Genomic DNA, 19,579 nt, shown 5'->3' with positions numbered 1-19,579 from the left:
GTTTATTGCATGGAATGGAAGTAATCAAATTAACAATACCCATTTTAAATGTATACGAATCTTAATTAATAGGCAAGCATTAGAATAAGATGGATGCAAGGTGTGCAGAAAGTATTCGAAAATTGATTCTTATTTATCTATATATAATCTATCTTGTAAATTTATGTATCTGAATTGGAATTAAATGTTTTATGCAATATATACAGTAAGAAGCTCTCTCTTATAATATATTACTTATTGATTTATATTTCTAATAACTTTGGCATCTCACGTCAACTCATATCATATTATTAATATAAGATAAAGATGGATTTCTATTCTCCACTGAACTTTACCCGTCAAAATACCAAATCTTTTATGTGTGGTATGCAAACACGCTCTGAGCATGACTGCAAATGAGCTCATTGCAATATCGGAAGTGCTATGCAAACACAATCAAATATTTCCACTTAAACAGGCCTTTGGTGAAAGCCTCCTCTACCTTGCTGCCACCGCCAGCTCCCCTTGGCCCCTTGCGAAGCATTGAAGACATTCGCTAATGCATGCAAAATGGCAAAGCCATAAAAAACATATTTCGCACATCGCACGGGGCTATAATAAAAGATGAAAAACATTAACAACGAGCCAAGCGATTTATGAAAATCTTTGCCACCGCTTGTCTCACCCCCCTCCCGCCGACCCAAAAAGAAAAGTAAAAATGATGACTTAATGCAGTCTTGGGCACTCCTTAACAGAGAGAGAGGGAGAGAGAGAGAGAGAGATGGAGAGGGTGGGAGAGGGGAAGCTCCAAGTTGGTGGCACGCAACGGTAAAAGGCACTGGCAGCCCATTCAGAAACCATTCAGCGACAATTAATGTTTAATTTAAAAATACATTATTTTAATGTGTCGTCAGCTGGTTGAGAGCTGTTGCTGCTGCTGTTGCTATTGTTGTTGTTGTGTTGGTTGTTGTAGTTGTTGTTGTGGTTGTTGCTCTTACTGGGCTCTGAGGCGACGATGATGGCGGCAACGTTCCGTAAACATAGCCTGCGTCTGGGTGCCACCAGTTACCAGTTACCAGCTAGCAGTTACCATCTTTGAGCTCCCAACTCCCAACATTGCCTAAAGCCTCGCCGCCGTTGGCTACGTGCATTGAATTTGTAATTTGCGCACGTTCGGAGCCAAACATTGAATAATGCTCACAGATACGTATAGTCTGCCCAGCACTGCTCCTCTTCCTCTGCAGCTACAACTCTTGCAAGCACTTTTTGCTAAGTAAATAAACGTTAGCGGCAGACCCAACAAGAGCAGGCTGGAAGGAAGAGGAGGGGAGTGGTGGCTAGGAGGTGTCTACAATGTGTCCTGTGGAAGCATCAATTTGTATTGACTGTGCGACGCGTTGGCAGCTCATTTGATGGATTTCCCTTTCGTGCCCCGCTGTGGCCTATGAATCACCTGCATAAATGTATATTCTGTCTCTATTGACAGCGATTCCAATGCAAAAAGCAACTATTTAATTTATGCTAAACGCCTGGGCAGCAAACGGATTGGGTGTGCGAGTGTGTGTTTGTGTGTGTGTTTGTGTGTGGCATTTAAAACAGTAGTGATTGTTCGAGTCGTGCAACAATTGTGAGGTGCGAGATATTTAAGACGACAAACATAAACATGCCATCAACAAACATGTTGAAGCAAATTTTAAATGATTGTCTAGCAATAAATTTAAGATTTGCTGGAATACATATTTCAGAATGTAAAATGTTTGCAATTGTATAATATAACTGCCATGATATTCTGAAATATGCTCAAGCGCAAAACAAATATTAAATTGGCATAAGCCTGGCTGGCCTGGCCAGCAGTTGGCTTTATTAGTCAAGCATATATTTGCATTCTATTTATATTTCAACTTTTTCTTTAATGCGGCAAAGAAAATAAGTAGGAAAATAAAAACTTGCACAAAATTATGCAAATTAAGAAAACAGACGCACAAAAGACGTGAGACGAATGACGGCTAACTGAGGCAATGTCCGCAGAGTGACGAGGAAAAAGTTGAACGAAAAGAAAATTAACAATTTGTTGCGCTTTTGCAATTTATATGGCGCAAGTTGTAAGTCGCGAGACGAAGTCGTGTTCCAGTTTAAGTTGTCTGTTGAATACCCTATCTGTGCAAGGTTTTAATGGGTATATCCACTATTTACTCATAATAAGAGTGAGTTTTCTATATGAACACATCTACTCGCAGTAGATCGTAGTTTGCACTCCGATTTATGTGCTGCAATTTCTATTTGATTTGTCTTTTTCCTTCATTTGTCAAACTATTATAAATGCCAAAGAGAAAGATAAGAATAAGAGAGACTTCCAGCTATGATATTAACATAATTTATCCATGGTCTGACCAGTTGCAAGACTTGTGGTGCTTGTGGGACCTAGTGGCCGGCATTGCATTAGCTGACAGTTGGAATCGAGCACAAGTAGCCAAGCAGCTCAGCGACCTATCGAGTGGCATAAAAAGAAATGCGTATAAATGATTTATGATGTGGAAAGGGGGCAGCATGGGGGACACATGGCTACGAGTCCTAAGCCCAGCTGCATAAATGCATTTCTAGTCAGCTGAGTCTATTTCAGCACCACTTTATCAATGGGAAATGCGAAATTAAAATGAGCGAACTTCAAATCCAATAGAAATACAAAGATGAAATATAATCTAAGGAAAATTTCATAAAAAAAAGAAAAATGTGCAATAAGGCAAAATGAATGAAAGTAGTTAAAAGAAAACAGTTGAAGTGAAATGTCAAGCAAGCTTCACAGAATGTGCCCGAGACACATGGCATGCAGGTCACATTCATGACTAGTTACCAGTTCGTTGCCCCAAGCAGGTTGCACGGAATTCATAGCCGAAAATATCAATTGTCTGCGTATTTTATATCTGCAAATTGAATTTTTGATTTCGTTTTTTGTTCTTTGTTTGCATATTTGTCATAGCTTAAGTCTCAAATAAGATTTCATAAATAAAAATAAATATCATTCGAACTTGCCTTAAGTAAAGTTGAATGAGATCAGAAAATTAGTAGGTATACATAGGGCTTAACTTATTACTTGGAGTCAATAGTATGTTTATAACTCTGGCTGCTCAGACCTCTGGCTAATGACAACTTTAGGGCTATATTCATTTAGTGGAATACAAAATTGTTGTGGTGTTAGTAAATGTTCACGCTGTATTTTATATCTTAGGACATGCTCTGAATTAATATTTATTTATATCAAGCAGAAATTAAAATTTTTTCTGTTTGGGTATTTCTGCTAAGAATTCGTTATTGTCTTATTTATAATGAAATTTTGTTGTTTATGCTCCGATGTATTTGTAAATTTGTGATAACCAAGTAATAACCAAAAGTAGTTTGTCGTATCGTTGATTGGATTGTGCTTATAGCATCAGGAATATATATTTCTGAAGGGAACTCTTGAAGCTGATGCACCAAAGAAACAGCAAAAACGAAACTCAAATAAAAGGCAGTAGTAACGATGTTGCCATTTAGCCAAGAAGAGCAGGACAACAACAGCAACATCACCAAGCAACAGTGGCAATATGCGTTGTGGCATGCGGCAAGAGTTACGCGCACTTTGACGCGTAAAACCGGTGGCAAAAATGGCTGCCAAACGATCCCGAAACAAAAAAATAAATAACAGAGTAAAGCGTGCGTGAGTCTCCAAGGGACGGCAACAGCAACATCTGCTGCAGAGAAGATACGCTGTTGCAGATACTGCATTGTTGTAGCTACACTTGACTACATGGGGCACACATGACGGCAACTTGTTATTGTTGTTGTCATGACTGCTACTGCGTGTCGCCCCATAATGCGGAGTCGTTGACTTTGTTGTTCCCATATCTCTGATTACATTTACATTTTGGCGCTTGTCCAAACACTACTGTGGTTATAACTAGCCAATAAGCACATGAGACATTTAGGAAATGACGGTTTTCAATTTGCTCAATATATAAAATGAGTTCCAAAATTCTCTTCAGTTATAAGGGTATCTAAAAGTCTAAGAAGTTGATACTTTTTTATTGCTTTTTTATTTTACACTTATGCGGCTTCTGTTTGTACCTTTTTGCTTTGTTTTATTCTGCTCAGATTATTTGTTTGATTAGAGTTTGTTTATACGTTGCGGCACCTCTGAATCTGCACTCGGAGAACGTGCTCCAACCTTAATTTTAAAAGTATTCAATTTCCGACGTGACTTTAGCTTCAGAATTGTACAACTCTCGCTTTTTAATTCTCAAATTAATTAGTCATATGAATCATATATGATACATATAACATTTCAACAATATTTAATTAAATACCAAATAAATAATTTGAATGAATTTAATAAGCTAGCGCATCTGATCTTTTTATTTTAATATTATAGTGTATTCTCCAGATATTCTCCGAGTTTCTTCCCTTAATTAAACCATTGGTTTTCTTGTTAAATTTTGTGTTGCTTTTTCTATTCAATGTCAGGCACGCAAATGTTTGGCGGTTTGGCTTTGAGTTAACCAATGTGAGATCTTAACCCTTGATTGGTCAATGTGAGTTTAAGCGTTACTCATAATTATATATAGAATATATGGAGATTTCGAGTAGCGGTTGAGATCATTAGGGTCTGAAGATGTCCGCACGACCGGGTCACTAATTAGTAGCAATTAAATTCATTAATTCAAATTAATATAATTTGAAAAACATCAGACTTAAGCAAATGACAGAAAGGTTTTCGCGTTACGCTTCTTACGCGCCCCAAAGGCAAGAGCCCAACTGTAAACTTTGACCCGGCCAGGCCAACGACCAGAAAAAAAAAACAATGGCAAAAAGTGTGAAAAGCAATGTTAATGATGCGAGATCTGAGAGTACGGACAGCGGCGACTAATGAATGTGGCGCATGTTTGCAGAACAAGTTGTAAGTGTCGAACAGAAATATTAAATAAAATACAAATTTAAGGACGAACAGTCCCACACAATTAATTTTTCCTATGGTGCGGAGAGACGCACAAAAAATTCGGTTTTCGGGTTTTATAATTTTGATTGAGGTTGCGCTTCAGATTGAAATTTCTGTCGATGGGTTGTTTTGGTTACTTGGCCAGTGATCTAATAGAATCAAACATTAAAGTCACATAAATGTTTAGTAACATTTTTTTCTTCGCAAATTATAGCCACATATATTGGAATTGTCTGCCACGGCAGAGGCTTATCTAGGCTTGGTACACTTGGTGTACCAAGCGCCTCCTGCTGTTCTCTTTATTTCTAATATCCTGCCGCCGTTGGCGACAATAAACACGGCCACATTGAATGGTTTTCTGAGCATCACACATAAAGCCCATAAAGCGCAGCGGTTGTTGCTGTCATTAAAATCTCTTTGCTGGCAACTTTCGCTGGCAGGTTTATACTCGTATCGAGGCCTATCCTTCGATATGGCCCCTGTCAAGGGCAATTCAAGTGCTTCCTGTGGCGCTGCCAGCACCTTTAACCCCTCGGAGGCATCGACCCAGCCAACACCACCCCGCATTTATCAGACATTGAAAAGGCTTTTGCCCGAAAACTTCTCCCTTTTGTCTAATTTGATAAGAGCACCAGAGGCAGATGAGGACGAACACGAATCCGAATCTTTGCATTTTTTTTTTTAGTTTTTTTTGGGCGTGTAAATTGCCTTTTCCTTGCAAATTGGGGGCGTGGCGAGGCTGTTCTGCAAAGTGCTCAAATCGCTAGGGTTTCAGTTGGGCCCAAGAACAAAAGAAAAATCCACTCGAATTCAATTGTGCGAGAAAAAAAACTTTTCTTAATTACGTGGTTCATAACTTTTTTTCGTTTAGTTTTAGTCGTACTTTATGTTGTCGATTGCAGTCGTTGCGTGGGTTTCATTATTAGTTTTATCCAGGATTCGATATCGCTTTGTTTAACTCCACTAAGCTGAAATTTATTGGCACAACTTCAAAAGCGAGCAAAAGTTTTTGCCAGACCAACCTTTCAGCGAACACCTTTTACATGTTTTTGGCATGAAAAAGCGTTAAAAAGTTTTTCGCCAGGCATTTTTGCATGACGTGTTGAATAGTTGTTCTTGTTGCTGTTTCAGTTACTTTTTCTATGTCCTTTTGCGTTTTTTGTTTTCATCTGCAGCAGAAAAGGTAATGGGTTAATTAAGGTTTTTGCTGCGCTCAGACTGCACGATGAGTTAATTAAGTGGCATGAAATTCCTAAAAATAAAGAAATGCAACTAAATTGATTGTGAGTTGTAAGCCAATAGATGTCGAGCAATCTGAGTCAAGCTTAGGCAGGCAATGGCTATGACATTGACATTTTTGTTATATACAATTGAGGTTAAGTTGAAGCTTAAATAAGGTTACGGTGAATAAGTCGGATTGCCAACAAATGAAAGTGAGTAGACAAACATGCGAAAGGATTGCTTTAAACAGAGACACAAAATAAAGTAAGGTTATTTGAAGAACTTCAAATTGAAATAACCCAGCATAATATTTCACAATATGCTTTCATCTTTTATTAAACATTCCCCTGAAAATAGCTTTCCGTTTGTTTACTTTATTTAGTGCTCTTAGAAAATTGCAGTTACATATTGATAAATTCCTTTGTTGACCGGCGCCAAATTACGTAGAACATCCGACAATTGTGGATAAAGCCGATAGCATATCATGCCATACTTATAAATGTATCAGAAACTTGGCAGAAAAAGAAGAAAAATCATTGCTTATTGTTAATTTATTTCCTTTTTGGCTTTAGAATTTTTTTATTGACTCGCCTTGCACAGCAACAGCGAACTGACTGTCCCGACTCTGCGGATGTGGTACTTCCGGTGCCATGTGCGCCGTGCACACGACAGACCCAGGCACCCACAAACCAACGTGAGGGCATTGACCATAAATGGCAACAAGAGAAAGAAACACACACACTTCGAAATGGGACAGGCAGGATTGGCAATAACAAAGCCTCGACACATTTAGGGGGACTTTTAAGCGCCTTGGCCGGGGCTTGTAATGAACTTTTATTTGCATTGTGCAAAGGGTGCGGCGCGTGTGGTGTGTGGGGACAATGGTTTGAGCTTGTACAGCTCTAGACAAGTGTGCCACATTCTTGTTCAGCTCAGCCATAAGTCGATACACTTGCCGCCCATTTCAATTCATTCATTTAGCCCATAAAGCGACCGCCGCATGTGTCGTCAGCGACAGTCCAAGGAGGAGTCCTCGACTTAGTCTCTCAATTGTGGGTGTTTGTGGAGGGGACTACCGCTGCCACCCCCAAATCGATTTATGGGCATTTCCGGGTTGAAATCACTTAAAAGAACTGAAACGGGGGTAGGCCGCTTGTTAGCTTCTCAGACACCGAGGCCTTTTGTCCTCGTGTTTTATATAATTCCCCCCTTTTTGTTGAACATTCATATGGACGTCGATTTCTATTTGCTTTCGCCCTTTCTAACTCTGTGTGTGTAAAAATTTTGCGCAAATTTGTAAGCTTTATAAAATAAATATTGCTTGGATGAATTTAAAGAAGGGAGCCGTCTCAGTTATCTTTTGGGGTTTGTTTTCAGCCGCTTTTGAATCACAATCTACTTAGAACACAATGATTTCTGATGCTGCTCAAAGGGTCTTTGTGTCTGCGGTTTGTTTTTGGTTGAGTCATCTATAGTTATTTGTTGATGTCTATTTTTTTTTTACGCTCTGATTGAGTTATTGTTATCACGCTAATGGAAACTGCACTTTTTGGATAGACATAATCGATATTCATGTAAGACAAACTCACCCTTATGGTTCGAGATAACTTGGGGTTGTCCAAGTGCAAATAATTGGCGAAACAAGTCTTTTTGAGAATGATTTCAATTTGTATGTAACGGAGAGCTGTAAATTCAGATATTGCCTCTTCTGATACAGTTCAGTTACTCATAGTCCTAACTTTTATTTCCCGTGTGTTGCTGAATAACAGTGCACACTGAAGTGCTTTCGCCTGATGAAAACTTTTTTTTTAGTGCTACACAAATAAGCACACAAAAATTATACGCATAGTTCCCAAAAAATAAAAAAAGGGAGGATTTTAATAACCGCACAGGCGATGCTGTTGCTCCGTGTTGGCTTTATAATTTTGATGACTATGGTCGGTCGTTGTGTTTACACTTTCAATAAAAATCTACTCTGGCTTAATGTGCCAGACGGTACACGAGGGGCTGCTGCCCCTACCATAGACCCGACCAGAAGTGTCCGGAGCTCTTGCCACAATTATGGCCTTTAACCCTTTTGTCAACAACTTGAGTTTATTTGGACTTTATATGCACATGCCAGGGTTGTCGGCGTCCGCTATTGCTGTCTGGCTTTTAGCTGATGCCAGCCAAAAAATGCCTTTGAGCATTGTCATAAGCGGGTTTTCTGGTCCGCCTCCAACCCGCTTCCCGTGCAGCCCGCATAATAATTTTATATGCTTTTTGGCTGCATTTTTGCATAGTCAGGATGGGAAGTTGCGAGCTTTGAAATTTGTATGCTCCGTTGCAGAATTACTTTGCGAGAATTGTTTCACAGAATATTTTCTGTGATTTTTGTATTTTTTTTTTTGCACAGCTCTTTAAGACTCTTCAATTGCGCTTTAAATTAACTAATTAATTGCTAAAACTCTGAACATTTTATTTGTATTCGTTGTTGTCGTTAGCAAATATTTTGTTTTGTCTTTTTATTTTGTGGACATTTCATTAAGCGATTGAACTCACCCTATCAATAAGTACCCCCAATGCGGTTGCAATTTTTCGCAATTTGCCAGCTCACGTAATCAAAATAATAATAATAATAATATTTTGATTTGAATTTACCCATCAAATAACACAATCCCAACAACCCCCGACAACCAACTGACGCGTGTTTGTAATTTACGATAATTGCGCTGACTTGTGACATTTTCAATTAATTTAAATCTGGGGGCCGGAGGAGTAGAGTCCTATGCTCATAATGCCGGTTTGTTGAAAGCCAGATAGATTTATTAATTAGCCATATTTATATAAGTAGGGAACTGAGGTTTGTGTGCGCATGGATTTGATTTGATTTGGTTTGGTTTGCCCTTCTCCGTCCGAACAGATTTTGACAATGGGGTGCTTTTGGAATGTTTGACTGGGATAATTTATTAGATTTATGTAATTTGTTGCTCTTAAATGAATCGAAGAAGGTGCAAATTCGACAGCTGTCAAGAGTTCTTTAGTTGTTTACGTAAATAAAATCAAAATAATTAAAAGATTTGCGTAGAACTTCGAGTAATAATTTTTGCTATCAGTATATGTTTAATAAATTAAAATAAGAATTCTTCTCTATCATAATTAATAATGCCTCTCAATGCTCTTTCAAACATACAAATATCTTTATTTATTTTCCCTTTTAATATTATCTTTAAAGCCAATTGAAATTGGTTTTCTCCCATTTTTTGACTAATAAAAAACCTTAACATTGGCTAAAAAAACTTTGCCAAGCACCTTAGCGCAGTTCCATAAAATCTAATTTATGCATTGCCTGCATTCTGCGAACCCCCCTCTCTTGCACCGCTGTTATCGCCCCTGGGGAGCTCACACTTTAAATAGGCATTAAATTGATACAGCAAGCAAAAAGTTTCGTTTCTTTTTTGCGCACATTGCAACCCTCCGAACGCTGCGAACGGAGCTGCCAACTCGACGCACAAAATTCTAATCGCTTTATAACTTCTAACGCAATTTATCAGCACTGCCTTCCGGAGCACCTTCACCACCATTTAAAGTGCTCAGCTGGAAAAGTTATTGTTAAGTCTACGAAAGCGTCGCTTGCACGCACTAAGCACTTGATATGACATCGTCCTCAATCCTCCCTCATTTCTCTTCTACCCGGCAAACCAGTACCAGCAAAATATCCATATAAAGTAGTCACAAGTAGTCCTTCCACAAGCTGTGTCTATCGCGTGCTTTGCTTTTTCGCACTTTATACGCTAGTCTTTCAGTATTTCCAGTATGTCTTCCTGGCTGTCGTTTTGTCCAGACTCTGGCATGCTGGCGGAAATTATTGTCGTCGACTTTATGCATTTAGTTTTTGTGCTTTTTTTTTTAGCCTTTTTTGAGATGCCAAAACTTTTAGACGCCGCCACACAAAAAGTTGCTACATTTTGTGGCATGTTTTCCATTTTTCTTTCTCTTAATTTCTTGTGTACGCTTGCATTTTCCATAAGTTTTCCCTGGACCTTTATTCGATTTTCTCGTCTTTCAAAAGAGAGGCAAAAGAGTAAACAGATTTGTTTATTTATTTACCACGATTAGTGCACCTTTTTTCATGTCAATTGTGAATGGATATTCTATTGGGGAAGCACCGAAAGCTGAACGAAGTTAGTCACCTGAAACAAAGATTAGTCCAAACCACAACAAGATAATAATTACTCTGCAATCTTTACAACTGAACATGGAAAATGACTCACAATGATTCAGAATATGTGAACTACAACGATAAGATAACTCTCTATCTATATTACCTGACATTGTTGTCTGATAAGCAAAATGGCCCACTAAAAGTATATATTGCCAATTTGTTCAAAACAAAGCACAGTACACTTGTTCCAGTCAAGGAATTAAGATCTATCGCAGAAAGGATTTACAAATAAATTAAAAATAATTAAAATGCCACCACCAAATCACGAGGATCGTCTCTTTGGCATCCACATGGGACTGCACTTGGGACATCATCATCACCACCATGGACACCACGGACATCCGCCGCCGCAACACCACCATCATCACCACGGACCACCACCGCCGCCGTACCATGATCACCATCATCACCACCACCATCATGGACCCCCGTCGCATCACGTTGTACACTATGACCACCACCATCATGGTCATCATGGTCATAGCCATCATGAACACTATGATTACCACCATGGACCACCACATCATCACTGCTAAATGGCTGCAAAAGCTTCGAAAATATCTACGGTTGAACTTATTCATCCATCTGTGAAGTGAATTTAAATAGTTATACAAAAATCATGAACCAATCATATTTATTTACAAACAATTAAATGAAATAAAATCACAACGAAATGCGTGTTTCATTAGGTTGGGAAGTGGAAAAATGAAAAAATAAAAGTATATCTATACACACTTATATTATATTCGGAAATACAGAAAATATATAGTGAAATGAATACATCGAAGCGCTTTAAATTAATCAAAAACAAACAATAATCATTTAAAAGAAGAAAGAAAAATATAATATAAAGCATGTTCCAAAACAGAGAAATGAACAAAATAAAATTTACATGTAAATATTTACACATAATAATGAAATCATTGAAAAAATTACAAAATATAAAAATAAAATAAATGCTGAAATCGAAAACTGTTTAAATAATACAATTTAACTATTTTATAGGAAAAAATAATATTAGTTTAAAACGTGTTTCTTGACTTGGGAATATTCAAAAATTAAAACAAAAGAAAAAATAGATAGATATATATATAAATTAAATAATAAATTAATATTCTCTTAATAATAACTTGAGTAACACAATATAAATACAATACAATATAAATTCTCATAATGTTTTCTAGTTATTAAGTATTGTGAAATTGTTTAACTAAAGTGCGTAGAAACTCTTCAAATGACGCATTGAAAATGATAAGAAACACAACTTATTCCAATTGATATCTTATCATTTAGACATAAGAATTAAAAGATTGCTATTTGTGTATTTACACACCCTCACAAAAGAGTTTGTTTTAATATATAATTAATCTATATAATGGTTAATAATAAGCGGCTTATGCAGACCACGTACGAGTGCAATATGGCCACAGTGGCAATTCAATTAGTTATAAACGGAGAGAACTAAGCGCATAAATATAAATGAAATTAACTATCAATGGCCCAGACAAATATTGACCAATTACAGGCCATTAGAACTGTTTGTCGCAAAACGCTAATTAGCTGCAACTACAAATGGGTAATTACATTTTTTCCGCAATCCCTCTTGGTGTGGAGGGGGCTGTCGGGGTATAGGGAGGACTGTCATAAAATGCAAAATGTTGCCTAGAGTGTGGGACGTTGATTCGACACCTGAAAATATTGGTAATTAAAATTGGCCAGTTGGCCAGTTGGTCAGCTTTGTTGGCCGTCTCGCGAGGTTGTCTAATAATGTTGTAAAACATGTTGCCATTAAAAAAGTCGACAGACGCAAAAAAATGCCCCGAAGGCAACAGCAGGCGCAGCAACAGCAGGCGTTAAGTTTTATAGACTTTATTGACAGCAAAAATAAAAACAAAATATAAAAAATAAATAAATATAAAATACTAGCTACTCTATGTATGCCCCACCATATACTCCTCGTATAAAGGCTTTAATCGAAACTCTTGACGACAGACCGCGCAAATGGAATCGGTAGCATTTCTCAATCTGTCTGCCTGTCAATTAAATATGAAAATTATTTTCGACCAACCCACCAAATGGCGAGTCAACTCCTTGTCTCTATGCATTTTTGACAATTTCATGTGGCAGACCTTAAATTGATGGCTATGACAGTCAAACACCTAACACACATACACACAGGCTTCAGGCTAAACCCATAGACAATTAACGTCTCAATTCATAATTGTCATCATATTTTGTCGTCGCTCTTAATTAAAAAATGAAATTATTTCAAACGCCCACAAATTCAGTTCGGGTCGAAGCCAATGTAAACGAGCTGTTCGCCAACCTTAATTGTTATTGGAACTTAATTATACGGCAAATCAATAAAAAATCAACAATAACCAAGATAACAACAGTTGGCGGCACATAATTTAAATACATTTTATGAGAACGCAAAGATTTTTGTATTAATTACATTTTTGTACTAGGAGCGAATGGAAAATAATATATATAGATTAGATAGATAGATAGTGCAAGGCTTTTAGGACTGCCTTTCTTATCTTATCAGTTCTTTTTTGTACATGTTTTTATATGTATAAAAATAGAAAACCGCTTTTTTGGATTGCGCAATTTGTTATAATTTCATGAATAAAAGTTTTAGATAATTATTATTCGCACTCTATACATCATGCTTAAAGTTTTTCTAAATGTCTAATGATAGTCTTTAAAGATTAAGTAACTTAAATTAGAAAGATTGCTAGCAGATACCTGGCAATAATTGATTATATTTTCTTCATTCTTTCACGAATAACCGACCAAGACAATATCGATTGTTTTACATTTTAACTAATTACGTCAATTTTCTTTCCTTTTCAGGTATGTAATTTGGGATAATAACTACATGTGGTTCTCAAAATATATCAGCGAGATCACACGACTGCTTAAATAACAAGAGACTAAGTATTGCATAATATAATAGCAGTATATCTATCTATTATTGAACACATGGCCTTGTCTGTAGGCAATATCATCATTATGTTAATAATGCCGCCGGCACATTACAATCAAACTCGAGAGCAATTTCAAGAATTCAACTCACATTCGCCATTATGACATTTGACCATCTGCGATTACATAAAACAATTTAATAAACCCATGAAAAATCAAAAATGCGATAAGTGCGCTCCTAACATAGAACCGCAGCCAACTCAAACTCAAGACTCTCCTACACACACACTCATGTGCCAATAAAAATTCCTTAAATAAACATACAAGACCAGTGAGTTAGTGCGAGAAGGATGAAAGCGGGCGGCAGACAGATCTGGAGACTGAGGCTAAGACAAAGTCGTATCAAGTACGCGTGCTCGCAACTATCTGGCCAATGTAATCGGCAAAGAGCTGCGACCAAAGATCCCAGACTGGAAAAGGCCGACCCCAATATAGCAGCCACCACGGCATAATGTTGCTTGTTAGTACTAATGATGGGTAACTTTCCGACATCTGCTCTTCTTGTGCCCCAATACGCGAGCCGTTGCTAAGACAAATAAAGGAAATGAAAAGTCTACAAATATGTAGGTGCGACGACAACATTTAGATACTCTTTGATAATTATAAAATCAGAAACCGTAGAAAAACAGTTTGAGAAAATGCCCTGTTCGAAATATATATTTATAATTTCCAAGTATACTGAAATCAAATTACTTCTAAAAGGAAATGAGGGTTGCGATAATAGAGCATAGTATTTCTCTTTTAATTAAAATTGTTCTAAACCACATAAAACTTGGAAAGATATATTTCCTAAAAATATCTGTAAATAGAAGTACATTCCCCAATTCGTATTATATTTTATTTGTTTTATATAAAGTTATCTTATAAGCAGAATTGAAATTGTTCTAAGCCGTATAAAACTTGAAAAGATATATTATTGTTTTATAAAGTTATCTTATATAAAGTTAGCTTATAAGCAGAATTGCCTGCTTAGTGGTGATAGTCTTATGTAACTCATATTAAAGAGCAAGCTTTCAGCGCCTTGATTCCTTGCTTTAATTTGAAAGTTTAAAATGTACATTGCTAATGTATATACAATTTATTACTTCATATTTTAGTAGGTGAATTGCATTTTATAATAAATCTACGATAAGGTTAACGTTGTAGCTGGTATGATATGAAAGGGTTGGAATTGGCGAACGAGCAGCATTTTTATATGTGGGAGGACTGGGCAGTATTTTACAATATGTTCAATATAATAGCAACTGTCTTAAATACTGTATATAATGGTCTTAATAATAATAAGCTCAATATAATAGCAACTATTTTATATACTGTATGTATGTAATGGCATTAATATCTGTGAGTAAAAATATATATCCCTAATTCGTTACCCATTGCAAAAACCAATTTGTGAGCACATTTAAGGGCATACAAGTTGAGTCTATTAAAATTAGGCTTAAGACAGTTTCATATATTAAATTAAGATTATATTCGACAAGCCAAGTTACAAAGTAATTGGACTTAATGGAGTGTAGTGCATGCAAAAGCAAAATAAATTTGTGCGGCTGCGATAGAAGCGGCGCGATATGACTCCAAATGTGCCCAGGCAAAGCGATTGGAAGGCAATGGCGTTGCCCATTTCGCATGTACATCATAAATTGCCATGGAAGCGCAGCCGCCAACAACAAGTTTTGGGAACTATGTGGCTGACCGGGTACAGGCCTAGGTCCCGGTCCCGGCCTCTGTCCAGGTCGAGGTCTTAGACCCAGTCCCGGTCTCCGTCTCCGTCTCCGTCTCGGTAACAGTGCACGTCCAGGCAGTTGCGTCTAAGCAGTAAAAATTAATAGCCAGCATAATATGCGGCATTTTATGACAAGCGTGCACCTTAACGCAGCAGTTGGCCACGCCTCGAAGCCAGCAAATCCACCCTCCCCACTCTGGCGCCCACCGCCAAGAGGGGGGTCCATTCGATTTCTCATGGCATCACACGGCAACAGTCATTAGGCTCAGGTGAGGGATCAGTTGGAAGCGCAGCTCGGCTGTAGTCACTTGAAAATTACGCAAATTGAAAGTTACATCGTTTGGGCTGGTGACGCGAATCACCGAAATGGGCATTAGGCCAGCTAGGCGCAGTCAACATGGGACTAGTTAGCCGGACACCCAATCTCCATCTCTCTCTATCTCGCTGTCTCTCGCTTACTCTCTTCGCACAAGCTATGAGCTTCATATTGGTGCTACAAGATTCCGCTTTATGATAATTATACGCAAACCCCAGTGCCACTTTATTTATATGCATTTCGTTATGTGTGTGGTACACAGCGGCAGAAGCTTTGGAAAATTGAAAAACTTTGCAGTGTTTGTATAGCAAATATATGGCCGATTATGTAAGAGCTTATGGCAGTATATATATCGCTATTGGGCTGTTCGTGCGCATTGTCAGCTTATACGGAACGAGCTAATGGCTCTAAGAGTTTAATTGAAATTGCCATAAGGATGAGAAGGAAGCAACAAGTGGACATAAATTAGACAAAATAGAGATAATTAAAATAGATGGCATACTTAGCTAGCCTTTGAAAGTTATGCAAAATGTTAACGGTATAAGTATATTTGTAAAATGCGATAATTCATTTTTGTACTCTCTGCACTTAAGTAGATATAAGCATTAGCCTGAGCACATTGCATTGCCTGCATTTTAGGAAATCGCCTTACTTTGCGCACCAGGGGCAAGTCAGTTTACTCTCAGTATTTTTCTAAAACGGCAGATTGTGTCTTTCTAAAAACAAAATCACATAATCAACCTTATAAGAGAAGATATAAAAATGTAAGTACCTAACGGTTGATAACTGTGAACTGTGTGTTTCGTAACGTATTTCATCTGACTATAAACCGAAGTTGCCCTAAGCCCGTATTCCGTATACCTTTCCCATTTTAAAAATGTATAGCACTAGAACTATGGGCTGTGTTTTGAACCACGGAGACGAGTGCCATAAATAAAGTCACTTCATATTCATTAAGAGTTTACAATAGCCTACGCTGTAGTAAAGTAGACAAAGCGTATACCCATAAACTAACTTTTACGATATACTATAAGCAAACGAGCACAGCAGATAGCAAACTATAAAATCGAATACGAAACACAAAGTTTCGATTTGAAATCTAAAATAGTGCAATCATAAAAATGATTAAGTGATAACTTCATATGGTCATATGGCTGAAGCAAATGGCCAATAACAATGAGCTACAAATCGATGGATGCTTAACTTGTTTTGGTAGCCGAATTCGATGCGAACAATGAACTCGTTGTTTATGATGGTAATTAGTATTTAACAATGCATCAGGCCAAAATCTATTAGTAAACTACAAACGATGTAGAAATACTAAAGATAGACAAAGAGCTGCCATAAATCTTGCACTTAACCATTCGGCATCGCTATCAGCAACGACATCGATGGATGGATCGTCCAAATGTGGAGACACTTGTCAAACCATTTTTGACTCGACGGCCATTAAATCCACGATTCGAATTTGATATGCAAATTAGCTACAAATCGAAATAGCCAACTGTCTTCTCCGATCTCCACTTTCTTCTACCTCTCATTCAGAATATGTGAATGACTCTTCTCGCCCTCATAGCCCTATGCAAATGGAATGCATTTTCAAGCGAAGTGGCCTGCATTTTTATTAGTTGTCAAAATACTACAAAATTTATGGTAGCTTGGCAATATTTTAACGCCAAGACCAGCGCAAAAAATAAATGCAAAAACCAACAACAAAATCAGACGCCCATAAATCATGCAAGTGAAGTCGAATCTCTGACTCTAACTCCGACTCCGACCAAAAGTCCAACTCCGAATCTGAATCTGGCTAAAAGACAAAAGTAAAAGCATAAAAAATAAACGCAAATGCGGCGCATAAAAGTCATAAAAATAAAATTAGTCATTCAGCAGACGGTCGAGGCTGCTGGAACCCAATCTGTTTGTGAATGCTTGGAGGGGTTGCATCTGTAAGAGCCAGCCAAAACTTGAGCAGTTTTTAAGTGGAGGGCGACATCAAATTTAATATAAATTTAAATTGAGGCACTTACGAGCACATGGGGTTGCCTTATGCTTAACACTGACAAAATAAATATAGTTTTTCAGTATTTACTCGTATAATCTTAATTGTATTTTAGAATATAAACATTTTATAGTTGATTTTCTTTTTAGCGAAGAAACACATCTGCGGCAATAAAGCTGGGCAGAGGCAGCAAGTCTCAAACAACCCGAATTTATTTCATTCAGCTATAATCAGAAATGGCTTAAGCAAGTAATAGTCATGTGGAAGAATAGACTTCGCATACTTAGCGGTCGCTTGACAGGATACTCTAAGAGGTCATCTATCTGAGTTTAAGCTGTAGCAAAATCTACAAATGTTGAGGCAATGAGGAGGAATCCTCAAAGCACATCAGAGCGCATTGTGTCGCCTTTGCCAGAAACAGAAGTATCTTAATCTCAGAAGACATGGAAATTATCAACACGACCAAAAATTGTTGAAATTGTCCAAAAATTTATTTTATGAAAAAATTATAGGTAGCGAAGCAGATATAACATGATAATAGTAATAACAATCTGTTGTCAGATAGATCATTAACAAATGTTATGCCTTATTTTATAAATTCATTCATAGCTCTAATTTACTTAATTACCTAGTTATTTAATGATTATTAACTGACAATCTTTAATTTGAAATTAAGCGTAAATTTTTGTGCAATATCTTCCCGCATTGCCATTAAACTTGGAGCACAACTTTGCCAACAACTTCACGCACAAAAAACTTCAAAGAATTTGGCCAACCACTACCCAAAAAGTTTACCCCTGGCATAGCCTCTCTCCCATAATTAAGACTTCTTTGAGCAACTATTGCCCCACCACTGAATTAGTGGAAATGAGCTAATGAACAAAAGTTGCACAGAGCACTACTTCAGAGCTTCAACAGCAAAAACCAAACAGATACATACATACACAGACATACATACAGACATTCATACATATCATACATCTGTCATTCATCTTCATTTTGTATAGCTGCGATCATTTCAAATGTGTCTATTCCAATGGGGGCCTGCCTTTCGGTTTCGGTGTGTTTCCTCATTGCTTCAAGTGGTGGGGCATCAAAATAAATTCTAAGAAAATCCATCTCGGCGGCATATCAAAAGGCCGACTTTTCGACGCTTCATAAAGCAAGGCAACCATTTTAGATCTCATTTGAAAATGGCATAAAACTATTTTGCATGGCCCCTGTGACCAGAAAACCAGGCGGTAATATTCAAATTCTTCTCATCACATGTGCCATGTGGTGTACAGTGGGAACTCTGTTGAACTGAAAAGATGAGACAGAATATAATTACTAAGCTATATGATTCTTGGAATCCTTTGACCATATTTTAAACTGTTCACAACTAGAAACGTTCAGCGAAGTCATACGATTATCTAACCAGACACTTTGGTGTTCAGGCAATTCGAACTAACGAGGTCAGCTCATCTCTGTATGTATTTTATTTAATTATGTGTGTTATCTTAAACTTTTAATGCTGTGGTCTATTTAACTGTGCTTCACTTTATCAATGCGTCACTCTTTGATTGACTGAGTGATGAACTGTGCTGTGTTGTGGGTTGTTCGTCTGGTTCTGCTCGGTTGAGTTTTCTTTGATCTATTTCAATGGGAAGTGCCCGGTTTGTTGAGTGAAATTTATGAGCTCTGAAAAGTGCAAGTGATTTAAAGCAAAACATTGCTAGGCATAAGACAGACACACAAAAAAAAAAAAAACACATACAGAGATACTGTATCAAATTGAAATTTTCGGACAACGACTGCCTTTGAGCTGCACACGTAATCCAAAAAAATTAACAGACAACAAGCCAATTAATTGAAAACAAATTGGCCATTAACTAGCTCAAAACGTACAAGCGATCGACAAAGATTTACACAAGTGATCATCAACACCAAAAACAAAGCGGAAAGCGTAAGCAGCAGCTCGAAAACGGATCGATGAAACGATCAATGGAATGGGCCTTAACGTATCTCAGTATTCCAGCCTCAGACCGCATGCGATCGATTGATCGAACGAGCGATTGGTTAAATTGAAAGCAAACAGACTGCTAAATATTGTACAGAGAGCGACAGAGAGCGAGAGAGAGAGAGAGAGAGAGAGAGAGAGAGCGAGAGTGGTATAGAGATAAATATGAGCACTACGGTAT

At 37.5% G+C, this 19,579-nt stretch overlaps 2 protein-coding genes across 2 annotated transcripts in view; both read left to right on the top strand.

Annotated features, from left to right (window-relative positions):
* The window catches only part of LOC6558256 (frizzled), a 105,938-nt gene that overhangs the window by 47,862 nt on the left and 38,497 nt on the right, over positions 1-19,579 (top strand). The window lies entirely within an intron of this gene.
* LOC116806462 (uncharacterized histidine-rich protein DDB_G0274557) lies at positions 10,553-11,042 on the top strand. Its single transcript, XM_032742820.2, has one exon. The coding sequence runs from the start codon at positions 10,622-10,624 to the stop codon at positions 10,907-10,909; it is 288 nt and encodes a 95-aa protein (XP_032598711.1). The 5' UTR covers positions 10,553-10,621; the 3' UTR covers positions 10,910-11,042.

The sequence above is a fragment of the Drosophila grimshawi genome, unplaced genomic scaffold, assembly GCF_018153295.1.
Source record: "Drosophila grimshawi isolate 15287-2541.00 unplaced genomic scaffold, ASM1815329v1 contig_44, whole genome shotgun sequence".
Classification (NCBI taxonomy): Eukaryota; Metazoa; Arthropoda; class Insecta; order Diptera; family Drosophilidae; genus Drosophila; species Drosophila grimshawi.
The sequence above is the reverse complement of the archived record's forward strand: the minus strand, read 5'-3'. Positions and strand labels throughout refer to the sequence as shown.